The following is a 21,831-nucleotide window of genomic DNA, read 5'->3' on the forward strand; positions in this document are numbered from 1 at the left end:
GTATTATTGCCTTGCCGCAATAATTCTTTTCTGTTCATGTTCAAAACTAATGTTTTAGTATACATCAGTTCATCCCAATCATAACCTCTAGATTGAAATCTCAGGGCCATATCGTGGATCTCAGACTCAGTCTTAACTATATCGTCCGATATTCTGTGGACCCTGAGAAATTGTGAGTACGGTAAACTGTATTTATTTGAGGGAGGATGGAAACTCGCAGCGTGCAGAAGTGTATTCCTATCTGTCATTTTTTTATATAGACTGGTATGGATATATCCTTCTCTTACAGAGATGGTCACATCCAAGTAATCAACCTGGTTAGTACTGGTTGTAGCTGTAAATTTAATATTTGCATCTCCAGAATTAATGTCTGCCAATGTTGTGTCAAACTCTTCCTGTGTGCCCTGCCAGATAAGAAACAGATCATCTATATATCTGACAAAAAATAAAATCTTATTGGCCACATTAGGGTTGGAAAAAAATAAATCCTTTTCTACTTCAAACATAAAGCAGTTCGCAAAGGCAGGGGAGACACAACTGCCCATTGCGCACCCCTGCCTCTGCTCAAACCACCCACCATCAAATAAGAAGTAGTTTCTTTCCAAAGTAAGATATAATAAATCAAGAAAAAACAACAGATCCGGTCCGTTATATAACATACTTGTGGACAGTAGACGTCTGGCCGCCTCTACACCCCTATCGTGAGGGATATTGGTGTAGAGGCTGACCACGTCCAAGGTACACAATAGACAATTCGCAGGCAATTTTGCCAACTGTGCCAACTTCGTAATGAGAGCTGTAGTATCTCTCAAATATGTTGGCTGAGACTGTATTATTGGCTGAAAGAAGTGATCAAGGTACTGAGACACCTTATAAAACACTGAATCCCTAGCTGATATAATGGGACGACCCGGTGGCACCTGCATATCCTTGTGTATTTTAGGAATAGTATAAAATACTGGTGCCACCGGGTGGTCCTGTACAAGAGCCTCGGATACCGCAGGGGTGATGATACTGTTTTCCACAGCCTGCTTGAGCACACCCCTTAATTCCTCATTATATTTTTGTGTGGGGTCTCTCTGCAGTTGCCTGTAGACTACAGGATCATTCAATTGCCTGTATGCCTCTTCCCTGTATTGCTGAATATCCTGCACAACAATGCCCCCTCCCTTGTCCGCTGGACGGATCACTATACGCTGATCTGTACTAAGTGTGTTTAGGGCTTCTCTTTCACCCTTCGTTAAGTTATCTCTGTACTCCTTGTGTGATTTTACAGACTCTAAAGTCTTAGAGTCCAGTACCCTAGCGAAACATCTCAAAGAGGCATTGTTGCTTGATGGATCAAAGTTAGACTTCGGTTTTATTTTAATAGGTACGTTAGTCTCTCTGGTGATATTCTGGGTACTTGAGAAATGTTCCTGTAATCTCAAGCGTCTGTTAACCTGATAGGTATCGACCTTCCATTGGAATTCATTGAAGGCAGTCACAGGAATAAATGAAAGTCCCTTGTTCAGCAGTGAAAGTTCGTCAGGTGTCAAAGGACGTTTTGATAAATTAAATACTAAGTTGTTGTCTTCTTTGGTTTGGTGACTTTTTTTACTGATCCTTTGGTGCTGCTTGCCCCGTCTGGTGTACTGTCTTTTTTTGGGCCCAGCATAGCACGGGTATTCATCCCTAAAGGGGGTTTCCTCCCGCGGGCTCCTTTTGCAGTTTCATTGTCACTCTGTGACGTACCCTCACCGCTAGATGTTTCTGAAAATTGTCCCCTGCGGGTCCTGTACCTATTATATCTTCTAGGTTGTCCCCCTCCTGAGGGATTATTCACCCAATTATAAACTCTTCCTTCCTGGTAATCCTTTTGCACTGTGGTAAGTTTTTGTCGTTTAAACTTTACCAGATCCTGTTTATAAGTTTCCACCTGGGTGGCCAATTTCTCCATCCACTTGTTTTCTGCATCCGCAGTAAGGATGGGTACAAATTTGGTTTCAAATGCTGATGTCATATCTTTCAAGAGGTTCAACTCTCGGGTTGCCTCCTCTATAGCCAACAAAATTAAGTCCAGACTACACTTGTTAAGAATGCCGACCCACTTACGGCAGAACTCTGCATTATGTCTGCCTATGGTCGGAGTGTTCCGGACTCTAAAGCCTCGTGGGATTTGTCGGTTTCTGTGATAGTCCGATAAGGTGACCCCATGCATGTAAAAATCCACTTGTTTCTTGTGCAGTCGCAGTAATTTTGTAAAAAGGAGATCATTGCTATCTGTGCCACCAGCCGTGGCTAGATCCTCCTTGAATCTGATAGTGTCAGCATCCGCATCCGAAAACGACCATGTTTCACACGCTGCCACATCTATCTGCCGGAATCCACTTGTATCCGCAACTTCACCACCACGTGACATATTCACCTCCAAACTCTCACCAGTACCAACGTGAAGAAAGAAAGGGTGTCAGGCTGAAGCGGTATGATAATAAAGAACGGTGCCTTGTTGATTCTGTGCTCTATGCTCTCACTCACGGTGTCAGCATAGAATTCACAGACAATATAACTCCACTAGTAACCGGCACTCTGTTATCAGCTGCAACTGCCCCCGGTGCCTATCCTTGCTGCTGTGCAAACATATATATATACCATATGGTCAGATGGCACTCCGGCGGGACTTCACTTAAGAAATAAAGCAGAGACCAGGCTCTTTTTGCTGCGGTAACGTTTCAGTTGTATTCCAACTTTCGTCAGACCCAAATACATACATTTAAAATACAAACTTTTATAGCTTACCCTCCACCACATGTCGTGTCTTCTCCGGCCCGGATGCGCTGGCAGGGAAAGATGACGTCATCCCGCACGCACCGTGCGGCGCGCTCCCGCCCATGTCAGCGTCCCAGTAACCTAGGAGACGCATCAATACAAAAGCATACAGTATGCAGTCATGTCTTTGTAATATAGGTCTATAGTAAGATGATCAGCTATAACGAGCCACACTTGCCAACAATGTCCGGTATTTGCACATGCACTTTATATAGCACAATGTGTTATACTGTATGCTTTTGTATTGATGCGTCTCCTAGGTTACTGGGACGCTGACATGGGCGGGAGCGCGCCGCACGGTGCGTGCGGGATGACGTCATCTTTCCCTGCCAGCGCATCCGGGCCGGAGAAGACACGACATGTGGTGGAGGGTAAGCTATAAAAGTTTGTATTTTAAATGTATGTATTTGGGTCTGACGAAAGTTGGAATACAACTGAAACGTTACCGCAGCAAAAAAAGCCTGGTCTCTGCTTTATTTCTTAAGTGAAGTCCCGCCGGAGTGCCATCTGACCATATGGTATATATATATGTTTGCACAGCAGCAAGGATAGGCACCGGGGGCAGTTGCAGCTGATAACAGAGTGCCGGTTACTAGTGGAGTTATATTGACTGTGAATTCTATGCTGACACCGTGAGTGAGAGCATAGAGCACAGAATCAACAAGGCACCGTTCTTTATTATCATACCGCTTCAGCCTGACACCCTTTCTTTCTTCACGTTGGTACTGGTGAGAGTTTGGAGGTGAATATGTCACGTGGTGGTGAAGTTGCGGATACAAGTGGATTCCGGCAGATAGATGTGGCAGCGTGTGAAACATGGTCGTTTTCGGATGCGGATGCTGACACTATCAGATTCAAGGAGGATCTAGCCACGGCTGGTGGCACAGATAGCAATGATCTCCTTTTTACAAAATTACTGCGACTGCACAAGAAACAAGTGGATTTTTACATGCATGGGGTCACCTTATCGGACTATCACAGAAACCGACAAATCCCACGAGGCTTTAGAGTCCGGAACACTCCGACCATAGGCAGACATAATGCAGAGTTCTGCCGTAAGTGGGTCGGCATTCTTAACAAGTGTAGTCTGGACTTAATTTTGTTGGCTATAGAGGAGGCAACCCGAGAGTTGAACCTCTTGAAAGATATGACATCAGCATTTGAAACCAAATTTGTACCCATCCTTACTGCGGATGCAGAAAACAAGTGGATGGAGAAATTGGCCACCCAGGTGGAAACTTATAAACAGGATCTGGTAAAGTTTAAACGACAAAAACTTACCACAGTGCAAAAGGATTACCAGGAAGGAAGAGTTTATAATTGGGTGAATAATCCCTCAGGAGGGGGACAACCTAGAAGATATAATAGGTACAGGACCCGCAGGGGACAATTTTCAGAAACATCTAGCGGTGAGGGTACGTCACAGAGTGACAATGAAACTGCAAAAGGAGCCCGCGGGAGGAAACCCCCTTTAGGGATGAATACCCGTGCTATGCTGGGCCCAAAAAAAGACAGTACACCAGACGGGGCAAGCAGCACCAAAGGATCAGTAAAAAAAGTCACCAAACCAAAGAAGACAACAACTTAGTATTTAATTTATCAAAACGTCCTTTGACACCTGACGAACTTTCACTGCTGAACAAGGGACTTTCATTTATTCCTGTGACTGCCTTCAATGAATTCCAATGGAAGGTCGATACCTATCAGGTTAACAGACGCTTGAGATTACAGGAACATTTCTCAAGTACCCAGAATATCACCAGAGAGACTAACGTACCTATTAAAATAAAACCGAAGTCTAACTTTGATCCATCAAGCAACAATGCCTCTTTGAGATGTTTCGCTAGGGTACTGGACTCTAAGACTTTAGAGTCTGTAAAATCACACAAGGAGTACAGAGATAACTTAACGAAGGGTGAAAGAGAAGCCCTAAACACACTTAGTACAGATCAGCGTATAGTGATCCGTCCAGCGGACAAGGGAGGGGGCATTGTTGTGCAGGATATTCAGCAATACAGGGAAGAGGCATACAGGCAATTGAATGATCCTGTAGTCTACAGGCAACTGCAGAGAGACCCCACACAAAAATATAATGAGGAATTAAGGGGTGTGCTCAAGCAGGCTGTGGAAAACAGTATCATCACCCCTGCGGTATCCGAGGCTCTTGTACAGGACCACCCGGTGGCACCAGTATTTTATACTATTCCTAAAATACACAAGGATATGCAGGTGCCACCGGGTCGTCCCATTATATCAGCTAGGGATTCAGTGTTTTATAAGGTGTCTCAGTACCTTGATCACTTCTTTCAGCCAATAATACAGTCTCAGCCAACATATTTGAGAGATACTACAGCTCTCATTACGAAGTTGGCACAGTTGGCAAAATTGCCTGCGAATTGTCTATTGTGTACCTTGGACGTGGTCAGCCTCTACACCAATATCCCTCACGATAGGGGTGTAGAGGCGGCCAGACGTCTACTGTCCACAAGTATGTTATATAACGGACCGGATCTGTTGTTTTTTCTTGATTTATTATATCTTACTTTGGAAAGAAACTACTTCTTATTTGATGGTGGGTGGTTTGAGCAGAGGCAGGGGTGCGCAATGGGCAGTTGTGTCTCCCCTGCCTTTGCGAACTGCTTTATGTTTGAAGTAGAAAAGGATTTATTTTTTTCCAACCCTAATGTGGCCAATAAGATTTTATTTTTTGTCAGATATATAGATGATCTGTTTCTTATCTGGCAGGGCACACAGGAAGAGTTTGACACAACATTGGCAGACATTAATTCTGGAGATGCAAATATTAAATTTACAGCTACAACCAGTACTAACCAGGTTGATTACTTGGATGTGACCATCTCTGTAAGAGAAGGATATATCCATACCAGTCTATATAAAAAAATGACAGATAGGAATACACTTCTGCACGCTGCGAGTTTCCATCCTCCCTCAAATAAATACAGTTTACCGTACTCACAATTTCTCAGGGTCCACAGAATATCGGACGATATAGTTAAGACTGAGTCTGAGATCCACGATATGGCCCTGAGATTTCAATCTAGAGGTTATGATTGGGATGAACTGATGTATACTAAAACATTAGTTTTGAACATGAACAGAAAAGAATTATTGCGGCAAGGCAATAATACTAAAAAATCATTAGTGGATCAAATCCCATTTGTACAGAGATGGTCCACTGTCAGCAACCAGGTTAAAAAACATGTGAGAAATGCTTGGCCGGTAGTGACAACGGATAAAGATTTACCTGCACTTAAAGGAAAATCCTTACTGTCCAGTTATACCAGGAATAGAAATCTTAAAGATTCACTGGTACACAATGACATTTCAAGCTTTAAGTTAGCCCCAGTAGTAACGTTTTTAACTAAGAAACCAGGGTGCTATAGGTGCATAGGCTGCACGACCTGCAGCTATATGGAAGTGGGCCAAGGCTTTTCACACCCACACACAGGTAAATACATCAAAATTGATAAGATCTTAACTTGTACACATACCCACGTTATATATTTTATCCGCTGCCCTTGCGGATTGTATTACGTGGGGAAAACTGTGAGACAATTCCGTGAGCGTATGGCTTTACATAGGTCAGCCATTAGAGCAGCCCTAGCGGGTGAAAGTCAAACACAACCTGTGGCAAGACACTTTGCTAAGATGAAACATAATCTTTCTTGTTTAAAATACAAAATAATAGACCAACAGCCGGAGAATATTCGAGGGGGGAATCGGGATAAGTTGTTACTACAACGGGAGGCTAGGTGGATTCACCGCCTCAACACATTGGCCCCAGGAGGCTTAAATGAGCAATTATTATTAAATTGCTTTATTTAGCCTGGTAAAAATTAATCCATATAATTGTTTAAGTATGCAGTCATGTCTTTGTAATATAGGTCTATAGTAAGATGATCAGCTATAACGAGCCACACTTGCCAACAATGTCCGGTATTTGCACATGCACTTTATATAGCACAATGTGTTATACTGTATGCTTTTGTATTGATGCGTCTCCTAGGTTACTGGGACGCTGACATGGGCGGGAGCGCGCCGCACGGTGCGTGCGGGATGACGTCATCTTTCCCTGCCAGCGCATCCGGGCCGGAGAAGACACGACATGTGGTGGAGGGTAAGCTATAAAAGTTTGTATTTTAAATGTATGTATTTGGGTCTGACGAAAGTTGGAATACAACTGAAACGTTACCGCAGCAAAAAGAGCCTGGTCTCTGCTTTATTTCTTAAGTGAAGTCCCGCCGGAGTGCCATCTGACCATATGGTATATATATATATATATATATATATATAAATGTAGTTGTCAGCGGCACTCCCGGCTCCCGGCAGGGAATGAAAGAAGACACAAGCGTTGTGTAGTCAACGTCTCAATATTATTCAAGTGAACATTTTCCTGATGTCCTGAGGAAAATGTTCACTTGAATAACATTGAAACGTTGACTACACAACGCTTGTGTCTTCTTTCATTCCCTGACCGGGAGCCGTGAGTGCCACTAACCACTACATTTATTTATGGACATCCATTTCATGGATATTACCGGGAAGGCACCGGCTTTGCTTTATTACGTATAATCGAATGGAGTGCTGCTGATCTCTATATTGTATATATATATATATACATATATATATATATATATATATATATATATACATAGGTGTACATACAGTGTATATATATGTGTAGATATGTAGATATATATATATATATATATATATACACACACACACACACAGACACACTAGTTTTACGGACCCAGCATACACTGGGTCACCTCAGTCCCCACCCCCGTGCTTGGCTCCACCCAGTTCTGGAAACCCCCCCATGCAAATCCTGCATTTGCCACTGCCGGCAGTTGTCTATGAACAGGTACCAGGGGCTCCAAGTTTTAAAAACTTTAGGCACAGAATCATGGAGCAAGGCAATAATGTACTCCATCGATGCCACAAACCAAATTTTATTAATTACTACTTGTACAGACGGAGCCATAATTTGCTTTCATTGGGTTGCTATTAAAAGCTTGGCGGCGTTAAGGATGTGAGTGCTAAGTCTATTCAAGGGTTTAGAGATCCCCTCTAATGGGTTACAGAGCAAAGCATGTAAGGGACCATTAGGAGGAGGAGTCTGGAGGATTGTACTGACGAGGGCAAATATGCTATCCCAATAAGAACTAACCACTGGGCAATCCCACCTCACATGTAAGAAGGAGCCCCTGGAGCCGCACTGTCTCCAGCATAGGTCTGAACTTGAAAGAAAAATATGATGTAATTTTTCAGGTACCATATACCACCTTGAGTATACTTTAAAGGTATTTTCCTTAAAGTTCGTATTTATAGACGTTTTGGCAATCGAGCATCTGATCACCGACGACTCCTCCAAAGTGATCCTCAAATCACGTTCCCAAGCTAATTCAAATTTTTTTTGGGGGGAGGAGGAGCCGGCCAGTAGAGAATAGAGATAATACCTCTCCACCCTGGGTCATAAATACAGATACATTCAAATGGAGTCGGGCATCTAAGTTTAGAAGACTAACTTAAGGAATGTACAAAGCTGGTAATCTGCAGATAGTCAAAATATCTAGACTCCTGTATATCATATTTCTCGCGTAAAGCCAAAAAAGTTTGTGGAGCAAATTCTGCAGAAATGTGTAAAAACCTAGTTATGCCCGCTGCAACCCATGGGTGCATGTAGGAAGATACACATCCCATGGAGAAATGGGGATGACGCCATAGTGGGGTCAAAGAGGAAGGATAAGGTGATAGTTTGAGTTTCTTATTCAAACTGTCCCATACCTTGAGAACAGAGTGGACACAGGGAACATCATGTACATAGGCTGGCTAACTAACAGAATAGTGATTGATAAGGTCACTTTCCAGGGACAACCATTTCTTACAGCCCCCAGGCATGTGCCAAGCCACAATATGGCTCAATTGTGTAGCTTTAAAATACCGTTCAAAGATGGGGAGACCTACTTTCCCAGTGGCCGTTGATTTGGCGAGACAGGTTCTCGGAAGTCTGGGCTTTTTGTTTAACCAAATACATCTACCACACATAGGATGTAATTCAGAGTTTATCGCAACAGCAAATTTGTTAGCACTTGGGCAAAACCATGTGCACTGCAGGAGGGGCAGATATAACATTTGCAGAGAGAGTTAGATTTGGGTGGGTTATTTTGTTTCTGTGCAGGGTAAATACTGGCTGCTTAATTTTTACACTGCAAATTACATATCAGTTTTAACACACCCCACCCAAATCTAACTCTCTCTGCACATGTTATATCTGCACCCCCTGCAGTGCACATGGGGCCTAATTCAGATCTGTTCGCTCGCTAGCTAGTTTTTTGCAGTGCTGCGAACAGATAGACGCCGCCTATAGGGGAGTGTATTTTAGCTTTGCAAGTGTGTGAACGCATGTGCAGCCACCCTGTACAAAAACAGCTTGTGCAGTTTCTGAGTAGCTCTGACCTTACTCGGCCGCTGCGATCACTTCAGCCTATTCGAGCCCGGAACTGACGTCAGACACCCGCCCTGCAAACGCTTTGACACGCCTGCGTTTTTCCAACCGCTAACAGAAAACGGTCAGTTGCCACCCACAAACGCCTTCTTTCTGTCACTCTCCTTTCGAACGGCTATGCGAATGGTTTCTTCGCTAGAACCAGAGCACAACAATGATCCGCTTTGTAACCGTACGGCGGTGCATACGCATGCGCAGTAGTTACCTGATCGCTGTGCAGCGAAAAACACTAGCGAGCGAACAGATCTGAATTAGGCACATGGTTTTGCCCAACTTATAACAAATTTGCTGCTGCGATCAATTCTGAATTACCCCCATAGATTGCACAGAACGGAGGTAGGACGTTGGGACTACAATGGGAACAGTTTGGAACAAATAAAGCGGCTGCAGTAGAATATTCATCTTGCTAAAATTTATTCTACCAGTCCATGAAATGCACAGGTGATCCCATTTAGCTAAATGTTTTCTAATATTCTGCAATAACGGAAGAAAATTGGACTTGAATAACTGGTTGTAATGCTTTGTAATCTGGATCCCTAAATATTTGATGGACTTTGGTCGACATATGTACCCAAAATTTGAGAGCTTCATAGTGTCGGGGGAGGAAGGGGGGGGGGGATGGAATGCTAGCACCTCAGATTTGTTACTGTTAACCTTGTGTCCCGACAAACTTCCGAACAGTGAGAGTTCGGCTTGTAAGTTAGGGAGCAAAGTCTGTGAGGAAGACAAGGACATCAGTACTTCGTCTGCGAAAAGAGACATTTTATACTGTGAGTCCTGAACAGAAATCCCTTTGACGTCAGGGTTCATCCGAATATGGGCAGCCAATGGCTTAATGCTGAGTGCATAGAGCAGAGCCAATAAAGGGCACCCTTGCCTACTGCCATTACCTAAACCAAATGCGGGGGAGGAGAGACCATTGGTAGAGACAAACGCTGTGGGATTGTGATATAGTGCCTGTATTGCAGACAAAAAGTTCCCGCAAAAACCATAGGACTGTAGGGTTTCAATAATGATTGCAGTATCCCACTACAACCAAGAATCATATCAATACATGAATAGGAGCCATGGGGGTTAGAGAAAAACATGTAGTCCCTGGAAGTCGGATAATGGGCCTGCCAAGTGTCAAAGAGGCCAGCCTCGGCCACGTGTTTCTTAAGATTCCCCTGGGGTTGGCAGGGAGTAGGAGAATGGCGTGGACTATTTCTATCCAACTCAGGGGATATTACAGAGTTAAAGTCCCCACCTACCAAAAGCATGCCCCTGCGAAGGGATTGTATTTCAATGAAGAGTTTATGGAAAAAGCCATTCTGGCCTACATTAGGGACATATAGGTTTACCAATGTCATAACCTGAGGACCCACTTGACATACTAGAATTATATACCGCCCTTCCTTGTCAACTGTAGTAGAAAGGATCTGGGAGGGAACTGTGGCCCTAAACATAATAGCCACCCCATTCTTTTTTGAAGAATGGGAGGAATACAGTACAGTAGGGAAGCACCTAGAATTAAGTGAAGGGTGAGACCCTCGTCTAAAGTGGGTTTCTTGAAGGAACTCTATGTCCCCATGGTGGGTATTAAGCATTTTATATAAGAGTGAACGTTTTTAGGGTGAGTTCAGACCCTTAACATTCACAGAGAGCACATGCATAGACATATTGTCAGTTGAAATGCACAATCACCGTATGCAATTCAAAATCTAAAGGTGACAACCTGGGGGTAAATTTACTAAGCTGGGAGTTCTATTTAAGATGGGATGTTGCCCAAAGCAACCAATCAGATTCTGCTTCTCATTTATCTAGCACCTTCTAGAAGCTAATACCTGGAATCTGATTGGTTGCTATGGGCAACATCCCATCTTAAATAGAACTCCCATCTTAGTAAATTTACCCCCTGGAGTATTAGAAATGGAGCAGTATTGATAAAGTGGAGGGAATTGGAAGGAGTTGGTAGGAAAGTGTGAACAGTATAACTCCTCACCAGAGAGGAAGGGGTTCACAGAAATCGGGTCCCACAGAGAGGATAAAAAGCAAACCCACTGGACCGAGGTGTTGGGAGGGCTATACTAAGTATACTAAATATAAAAATATAAATAAATAAAAACTAAAAACAACGAGAGCCAAGGGGGTATGACAGCCCTCAAGCACAGGATGAGTAGACTGGGGACTATCCACCCGGAACCATAGTAAGTTGGTAACAATAAAGAAATACACAATGGCAAACAATACAATAAGCTGCATAGAGAATACCGTAACAGTAACAATGCAGTGAAAACAGGCATAATAATATGGCAAAGTGAGATAGCTAAGAGAAAATAAACAACACCATCTCCCTCCAGTACTGCACAACACGGCCACGGAGAACAGAGGGTGAATAGCTTAAATAGAGCATGAGCGCAGGAGCAGTGTGCATTACAGTCCCTGGAAGGAGCAAGAAGTCCAAGTATCTCGGACCAAATGTATCAGATACTGTACAGGAGTTCAATAGAAACAAAACATGATACCTCCGTTTAATTGCAGAAAGGTCTCAGTTAAGACCTGGATGGGCTACCAGAGGAGCAACCAACCTCGGAGGCAGAAAGCTGAAGTCTATGGATTAAGTCTGTTCCCTCTTTCCCCTCACCGACATTGGACGACCATTCACATCAACTATTAAGCGGAATGGGAATCCCCATATGTATTTGTATCCATTATCATGGAGGATTTTTGTGGTGTCTCGCAGTTCCCTGCGCTTAATGATGGTGGAAGGAGCCAAATCCTGAAAAACTTGTAAGTTGGACCCCTTGGAGAATATACGAGGCATGGATCTGCTGGAGTTGGAAACCAGTTCCTTAGTTTTAAAAGACAATAATTTCAGCACCACATCCCTGGGGTGGTCGCCATCCCCGGGTTTCGGTCGGAGGGCTCTATAAGCCCATTTGATATGGCATGGTTGATCTTTAAGGGCAGAGACTAGCATCTGGAACAGGCGAATCAGGTATGGTTCAAGTTCCTGAAGCGCGACTGATTCAGGACATTCCGAATGCGAAGGATACATCTTCTTTCCCTATTTTCAAGATCTTCGGTTTTGTCACAAAGAAATTAAATTTCTTTGTAAAGATAGTTAATGTCCTGAGATGTTTCCAGCAGGCCTTTGGAATTGGAGTCCACTTTAGATTCCACAGCGGCAGTATGGCTGAAGAGGGAGGTCAGTTCACTGCGTAAGTCGGCAAATAATTGCTGAAAATTGAAGGTAAGGTTCTTATTCAAGTCCGATATCATAGCCTAAATGTCATTTTTAGTCGCAAAAGAGTCACCAAGCGCAATCTATGCTCTGCAAGAGTCCACAGGGGAGGCAGGTGGTGATTCAGAGGAGTGATGCGACAACAGTCGGGAGAGATGCTGCATAATTCCCTGCTGGGAATTTTTTTGTTTTCCCCCTCTGGTGTTATTTTTGGACATAATGAAATTAATCCAGGAATAGTGTAGTAAACAAGCAGCGCAGTAGAGGTTCCGGGTGAACAATATGGGGGGTGACTTTAGAACATATCAGGTAAGGATATGCCCCTTACAATCACAAAATACAGGAGTAGTAGCTCCCACACCACTCGGATAGTGAAAGACGACAGCGGGGGCGCCTAGGGACCACTGCGGCTTATAGTCCAAGGTCAGAGGCAACTGAACCAGCAGAGTGGCACGTTCTGGACAGGGAACCAATGAGGAGCCACAAGGAACGGTCTTATGGACAGCGATGTCCTTCACTATAAAGTGCCTGTGCAGGGCAGAGAGGCGCTACACGGGTTACGTGCAGCTACGTACAGATGTAGGTGCAGCCTGATAATAATGACGGGTTGGGGAGGGCTTGCACAGGTACTGGCAGCAGTGTTATTTTATAGCAGAATTGGTAGCTGCACTCCAAACTGACAGCCTGCAATCTCACCTTCAGTGTCTCCTACTAAGATGGCTGCACAGCTCTATATGGCACAGATGGCTCCCTTGAGTCTGCAGCAGCATTAACAGAGAGGCGGCCAGACTCTAGTGTGTACCAGGCAGCACCACCAAGAGACAGAAGGCAGGCATAGCGGAGTAGGACCCAAGACAGCGCGACCTAGGGCGCCACAGCAATCAGCAGCCGCAACCATGGCGGGATCGGCACTTCCTCCCACAGCACAGCGCTGCACCTTTCCACAGGCGAACACCCTGCTTTCGTCTGCAAACGCCGGAGCAGTGAGTATCGGAGGTCACGGTGGGATATGTGTCAAGGTAGAGGCGCTCTGTCTGCAGAGTTGAGAGATACTTCCGCACTCTGCAGAAATCCATTCCCCGGCTTGAAGGGAGTGCTCCGAGACCCCACCGACCAGGTACAGATCCCACTCGGGTGTTCAGCAGGCATGCACACTTTCACGTCTCCCTCAGTTGTCCGCCAGGACACGTCCCCCCGTTATTTTTATTTTTTCAAGATTTTTTTTTTTCAGAATCATAGGTCGTAATTCAGCAAATTGCATGAAGTTTTGGAATTGTTTTCAGGAAAAATATATATGATAGATATTAGTCTATGTAATACCCCGATGTAAACAGGCTAGTGATATAAAAACCAACACCCCCATCCACATACATTCACCATCAGTGTCATAGTAGCTAGTGTAATTATCTGGTCTGCAGGCGGCAGACATATGGAAATTGTCAGAAAGACCCAGCAGGAGCAGGGAGGAAAACAAAGACTTTCCATGGAAAATGTGGCTCTACTCCTGGATAAATGTCATTCTGTACCATTAAGTTGGCAGGTACAAAACATTTATTATTTCATGAAGAAAAACAAGAGATAATATTGTAGTTCTGAGAAAAGATTTAATCATAATTTTTTTCACTGTTCAGTATATTACATATACCCTTTTCACATCACAAAAATAACCCGGTATCGACACGGGTCAGTGTGCGATGTGAAAGGGGCCTTGGAGAATTCCCGGGTCGCCTAACCTGGTAATTTAACCCGGGTAAAAAGAAGGGTTACTCCCGGGTTGAATACCGGGTCAGTGGCAGTGTAAATGGGTTCCCAGGTCGATGCGACCCCGGACCCGTTTACTACATAGGGAGAAGCGGGACAGAGATGAGCTCATCTCCCAGCGTCGCCTCCACCCCCGCCTCCACTGCCGGCTCCACCCCCCACCGCTATGGCAACTGACCCGGCATATTGCCGGGTTGGGAAGCCAGCGTAGAGGCTCCAATTTCGGATCCCAACTGGGAAGGACCCATTTCCAATTCCCGGGTGGGATCCGGCATTGGAGATGTGAAAGGGGTAATCGTGTGTCCGAGTTTTGGAAAGCAGAGTTTGGTTTGATTGCATTATAGTTCACTTGAGTTATAATTTTGTTAAGACTGTAATGGCCATTACACACATTCTTATTTCCCCAGAGATGTGTACTGAGTGATCTATCAGTGACCGTTCAGCACACATTCTTCCCCCCGCTCAGCGCAGCGTGATGTGTGCTGAGCAAAGTGGTGGTGGGGGGTCATTTCACCCAGTGGGTGAAATGAGCAATGTGCTAAATTGTGGGGCCAGGGGCTGCGCATCGCTATCGCTGTGCGGCATACACACGAGAGATCCATGCTTAAAATCTAAGCAACCTAGTCAGATTGCATAGATTTTAAGAACTGATCTCTTTGTGTGTACCCCCATTAAGAGTGTCCAGTGTTCTGTGTAAATTGCAGATTAATAGATCTATCTAAAGAGTCAGAGTGCAACTGGGTGGAAAGTGTATTATCAGCTGTCTAACATCCTGGCAACAACCAGGGCAGGCTACTGGGCTACGGCATCCTGCATGAAATATACGTTCATTTGTCTCTAGGGGCATTGAAAAGTACGCAATACATCACATTTAATATTTACATGAATAAAACGACTGCAATAGCCAATTCTCGTCTATAAGTAGAATCATTACCAAGCATGTTGGTAAGTGCAGTCAGTCTGTGTGTGGTCATCTTCCAACTGCACTAACAGGCTCCGGTGGCACTGGAACAGCACCGTCTCCTACATTTCAGCCACATTCATGTCAAGCCAAATTAAACAGTGATCCAGATGTCCGACTCTCAGACTGAGTGGCAAGACTGTGCCATGTGTGGGCAGCAGAACCTTATTGGATTATTCAGGTGACAGAAATTTCTATACAAAATATGTTATTGGGAGAAAGAAGCTTCTCACCACAAAAGTGGACATTTTCCCACATACACTTCTACACTTCAATGATCCCCTTTGAATGAATTTCCATGCATGTCTTTAAAAATCCCTAGACGCTTCCAAGCTATAAAAGGTCCAGGTCATTTTTAATCTGATTTATGATGTTTGAAAAGAATAATTGTATTCCTTCATAGGTTCACTAATCCAGTTATTTCTCACATTAACACCTTCTATTCCCTCAGTAAAGACTGTTGCCAAAAATATCATGTGTGTATAGATTTTATTCTACAGACGTGGACATTTATTCATACTGTAGATCTAATAGATTGTTTATATATTTCAGAAATTGTGAGCTTCATTATTTTCCAATGCCATTCTGTATCATGTATTTCATTGTTTCCTCCTGTATTATCGATCACAATATGTTCACATCTTTCCCTTGATTGTACAGAGCTGTACATATGTTGGTGTTATGTAAATAAAGGATCATAAAAAAAAATAAAAAATAGTTGTACCTTGTAAGCTATAAAATCTGCTCGTTTGCTTCTTAAATAATTAGACAAGTTTCCATGCTTGCAATATTCAACAATAACCATCAAAGGTCCTGTAAAAAGACAGTGATTAGATGACGTACTGTTGCTGTACTTAAAACATTGTTCTAGCATATTACATAAAAAGCCTGTGCCAGTACTTTCAGGTTAGACTCTAAAATCGGGTCTGCGTACTGTTCCAATAGCAGCATGATGGGCCGCACCAGCACTTTTATTGTATAATAGTATAAATGTACACATCGCACAGTACCATTCAATGGTCATCTTGTCCTCATTTCCCCCAAAATCCTGTTCCAGTTGGTCACCCATTAACATAATGGTCACTTTGCTGGACTCGAAGCTCAGCTGTCATTGAATAATGGTCGACCTAGACACTGTCGATCTAGTTACTGTTGGCCTTCCACACCACACCCACTTGTGAGCAGGGGTACAGGACCTTTTGTTTTGCTAATATAAGAAATCTTGGTATCTGATTCCTAACATTTGTGAATGAACGTGCTGTCTGCACAGCACACCATGCTCACACACTTGGCTCTGTCCTCATGTTTTTGTTTGTCAGTAGTGACAGACGGTGTGCTGCAGATCCAACTCAACTGTTCACACAAATGCGCTGCCACTCCAAGCGTTATCTCATCTTCACTCTTTTCCTGTGACGCAGGCACTAAAATTCTTTTTTATCTTATTAACTTAATAAATCAATGCTGACAGAGCACTGAAGTCCAAGTGCAATTATCATACTTAACAGGTGATGTCTTACTGAGGATAGATATGTTCTTACCTTCATCTCTGGCAAAAAAACCACAAGATTTTCTAAATTCTTGGTCATTGTTTTGTATGGCTTAAAACTATTAAAACTCAAAAAGTGTAAAGAGTCTACACTTGTAGTTGTGGAAACAAATGGGATGTGATAAAACAATCCAGATAAGACAAGTAGAAAGAAAAACATTTACGACTACCTAAACCTCTTTTAAGGATTGTCTGTATAATAAAAATATATATTTGCTGTCATAAAGACTTGAATTCATTTAGGACTCAATAAGATCTTGAAAAAGGAGCACAAGGATGTGTACCATATTCATTGCAGAGTACTGTAGCTGGAAGTGTATCTCTATTCAGAATAGCTTGTTCCATCCCATCACACAGATGCCTGATTGGACAGAGATCTGCTAACTGGGGGGTGGGGGTGGGGGTGCACTCATTTAAACTGGATTAATTGTCACATTCCTGGAACTGTTCTCTGCTTGTTTTGTGCCAAGAGACCATTTGTAGATATGTAGATACAATGTGCCAAGAATAACAACACGCATCGGCAACAATGTTCAGACATCCCGTGGGAGTGCACTGCTAATTTACTCACATTGACAGTCCCAATATGTGCCATGAAAACACATCCAATAAACTGCCACTACCGATATGCATTGTTCTAGCAGACGGCTTATTTATTTATTAATAGTTATGTATATAGCGTACACATATTCTACAGCACTATGCAGAGAATAGTTATTCACATCAGTCTCTGCACCAGTGGAGCTTACAATCTATATACCCTACCACATGTATACTCATACTAGAGTTCATTTTTTGTCAGTATCCAATTCACCTACCAGTATGTCTTTGGATTGAGGGAGGAAAGCAAAGTGTCTGGCAGAAACCAACGCAAACACGGATACAACGTAAAAACTTTAGTTCTTGTTAATGCATCCTGGAATACCCACAATTTTAAAACAGCAAGGGCCAGAGGGGGTCATTCCGAGTTGATCGTAGCTGTGCTAAATTTAGCACAGCTACGATCATGGTGGTCATTCCGAGTTGTTCGTTCGCAAGCTGCTTTTAGCAGCTTTGCACACGCTAAGCCGCCGCCTACTGGGAGTGAATCTTAGCTTATCAAAATTGCGAACGAAAGATTCGCAATATTGCGAAAAGACTTCTCTGTGCAGTTTCTGAGTAGCTCGAGACTTACTCTGCCAGTGCGATCAGTTCAGTGCTTGTCGTTACTGGTTTGACGTCACAAACACACCCAGCGTTCGCCCAGACACTCCTCCGTTTCTCCAGCCACTCCCGCGTTTTTCACAGAAACGGCAGCGTTTTTTCACACACTCCCATAAAACGGCCAGTTTCCGCCCAGAAACACCCACTTCCTGTCAATCACATTACGATCACCAGAACGAAGAAAAAACCTCGTAATGCCGTGAGTAAACTTCCTAACTGCATAGCAAATTTACTTGGCGCAGTCACACTGCGGACATTGCGCATGCGCATTAGCGACTAATCGCTCCGTTGCGACAAAAAAATAACGAGCTAACAACTCGGAATGACCCCCATGTTTCCAGACATGTGGGGGGACACCCAGCACAGGGCTAGTCCACCCCGCATGTCAGTGCCGCCCCCCCCCCCCTTCCCTCCCCCGCACAAATACAAAAGCCTTTGTATCTGTGGAGTAACTCCCATCCAGCGCAGCTCCTGCGGCTGGCCAGGAGTTGTATGTCGCTGCCGCTGGCCGCAGCGGCTGCGTGAGACATCACGCAGCTGCCGCACCCCCCCCCCCCCAACGGTCCGGCCACACCTGCGTTGGCCGGACCACGCCTACTAAACGGCCGTTCAGCCCTCTCCTGCCCAGCGACCACCTCTGTCTCAGAGGCGATTGCTGGGCACCGATGACTGCCATGCGCTGGCACACTGGGGTGCTGCGCATGCGCAGTTCCGACCTGATCGCTGCACTGCAACAAAACGGAAGTGAGGATCGGGTCGGAATGACCCCCAGAATTCCTAAGTTTTCATTAGATCAGGTAATGTTTTTCCAATTACCAACTTTAAAACACACAATAGTATTTAGCTGCTATCTGACTGAATGCTGCTAGTCTGTTACACTGCACACATTATATTAGCCCAGTGGCATCACAAGGTGGGAATGGCCTGAGGGCCCGGGTGACCCCAAAATGCTTCTTCCTCCTTAGTGACAGGAGCTGGATGCTGCACTGTGACATTACACGCAGCACTCGGCTCTTGTCACAGTGTAGGAGCCAGTGGTGCAGTCAGACAAGTCTCTGGGGGCAGCTGAGCATCTCGGGGGAATACAGAGTGATGAATACGTGGTCGGACCATGAGGCCACAACCCTTCCTGTAAGACCGCACCCCTTTTTGGATAAGCACATCAAAGTGCTGGGGAATATATTTTCTGCGCACTGGGTGTTACTGCAGTAATGCGCATGTATTAGCCCCTACCATACTTACTGACCATTGCAGTGTTGGTCCCTGATACCGATGTGTCAGATAAGCACTGCCATTATATGTCCAAAGGCAAATTTAGAGCCTTTGTGTACCTTGTTTAAATAGAATTCTATGAACATGTGAGGGCCGATTGTGAGTTGGGAACAAACAAAGCATAAAGAACAAGTAACGTTGCACATTAGTAAAACCATGTTTGCGCTGCAAGTAGGAGAGATTTAAATGAGCACAGAGATTTAGGGGGTATCCAGTTAGTTGCGGTTAATTACCATGGCTAATTATCCTACTGGGGGCTATCCTATTATCCTGGATAAGCTGGCACAAGCCGCAGCTTATCAGGGTTTTTGTTTCACCTGCCTCAAGTAGGCAAAACCAAAACTCCGGAAACAGCCTCATTTTCATCTGAAAACGGGGCTGTTTCTACTGAAAACACACAGGTTTCACTGAACCTGTGTGTTTTCGGGAGAGAATGTATTTTTTTTTTTTTACAGGTGACCAAATTGGATAGCCTGTATAAAAATTCGGGTGAAACAGCTGGAAAAATCAGGGAAAACGTCTGTTTTTCACTCCTGATGTTTCTTCACCACTAATTGGATACCCCCCTTATAGTAGATGTGAGAGAGGCATGTCCAAACTCAAATCTATATTGCAGTGTAAACATAAAGCTGTCCAGCATTTGTGGGCTACATGCAAAAGCAGCCAGCGTTTATGTATTAGCACCCCTTGCATTGCAACATGGTTTGTTCCAGTCACAGTTACTTGCTCCCACCTGATGCAGTCACTGATTTATTTATCAGTTAAATGGACAGGACAGGTGTATAGTGCATATTAAAGTATCTAGTTATTAAATTATAATAATGAAGTATTTTTTATGTGCTTATATGTAACTGCTTTCCACGAAATTTGTGGAAAGGTGGAATGGTTTAGATACTTTATTACGGATATAATATATTTATTATAAAAAAGGTTGATCACAGTTTGAGCTGTTGTTTAGTTTCCCAGAGAATAATATCAGCAAGTTTTGCTGGATTCACAAGGCATAATGTATCCATCTTCCCACTGTAGAATGAATATACAATATCGTTGCCCAGATCATCAAAGTAAAAATGCAATGGGAATTATTGTGTGACATACATGCACTGTACGGGATTACACTTTGATGACTGTGAGCTAATGTTTGGCTTTCAAGTGACCCAGGAACATTTACTTAAGAATTCAGTAATTGTCTTGCAATTAATGCAGACATGCACTTACGTTATTTGTTTGGAATTTTACTCTTTGACTCCTAAATGACTGAGATGCTGTCCATGACTCGCAGAATACTGCACCACAAGAAGAGGAGTTTGGCACAGCAGTGTATAGGGTAATGGAAGTCCTCTAGTGACTTACCTCCAGGCTTGGTGCAAGCTCCAAGTAAATTAACAACATTCAAATGATGGCCAATATGGATAAGGATCTTCAGCTCGGACATTAAAGCCTTGCATTCGTTGTTTGTTGCACACTCTATTTAACATAAACAGGACACAGTCATCTCTGCACAATGGGATATTTTTAAAATGCACAGAAAATCCTGTTTATTTTACTGGGGAGACATCAAGAGACTAAGGAAAACATCACAGCCCCTAGAAGGAATCTCAAACACACGCACTCACAAGTCATCTTCTGCTTCCTGTCCTAAGCCGGATGAAATTTATTTAGCGGCAGCACACAGAAATATGTGAGCTCTAGACAAGGCACAAATATGTCATAGGGTAACTGCCTGATGTACGGCACAAACAAGACTCATTACTTGTAACTGAATAAAATCATCATGTTCAGTAAATGCTACAGAAATCCTGGAGTTCAAGTATGTTTTTGTTTGCATATTAAAAAGGACATTTTAATCAATTATTGTCTCAAGATTTACTTCAGAAGGACAGAGAAAAATATTAGCAGATGTTTTATTTGCAGCTGACAGTAAACTATGCTAAATGATATGAATGTTTATTTATGTCACATATACATCTAGGTACGTCTCCATACTGCATCTGGAATATTGTGTCTACAGCTGCCAAACAGAGCACAAACAAGATATCAGGATATAAATGTATTAGAGAGATAGTTCAGCATCTTGCTTCCGTCAACAGAGAAAACCCAAGCTGAAATAATACCTTTAAGCATCTTAACAGCAACTGTTTTGCAAGTTGAACATTTATCAATGCCAAAAGCAGAAGCTTCCACCACCTTCCCGAAAGCACCGTGACCCAGCGTTTTACCTGGAGGTAAAAGTCAACAATGAACCACGGCTTAGACAACAATAAGGTGACGCATGCAGTAAAAGTCACGTAAAGTCATGAGGATTCATTATAAGAGCAAGGACAGAAGGCAAAGTTATCTCAAACATTAAGTTATAATAGCATGATTATAGTTATTTTCATTATATTTACACGGTGTTAGAAGTGACTGAAAAGAAGCAAATATTGAAAGAGTTTGAAAGGTTATATATATATAAAGGCTGATATCAAGAAGGAGTCGTTTTTTTTTTTTGCTTTTGTGAAATATAATAATGTACCGAATTGTTT

At 43.4% G+C, this 21,831-nt stretch overlaps 1 protein-coding gene across 1 annotated transcript in view; it reads right to left on the reverse strand.

The window, feature by feature from the left end:
* The window catches only part of LOC134948917 (vascular endothelial growth factor receptor kdr-like), a 334,002-nt gene that overhangs the window by 74,981 nt on the left and 237,190 nt on the right, over positions 1-21,831 (reverse strand). Inside the window, exons 18-20 of the mRNA XM_063937198.1 lie at positions 21,421-21,525; positions 20,660-20,773; positions 16,010-16,098 (exon numbers count right to left, since the gene is read on the reverse strand). Of these exons, the coding sequence (XP_063793268.1) occupies positions 16,010-16,098; positions 20,660-20,773; positions 21,421-21,525 (308 nt within the window). The remainder of the gene's footprint in view (positions 1-16,009; positions 16,099-20,659; positions 20,774-21,420; positions 21,526-21,831) is intronic.

Source organism: Pseudophryne corroboree, chromosome 8, assembly GCF_028390025.1.
Source record: "Pseudophryne corroboree isolate aPseCor3 chromosome 8, aPseCor3.hap2, whole genome shotgun sequence".
NCBI lineage: Eukaryota > Metazoa > Chordata > Amphibia > Anura > Myobatrachidae > Pseudophryne > Pseudophryne corroboree.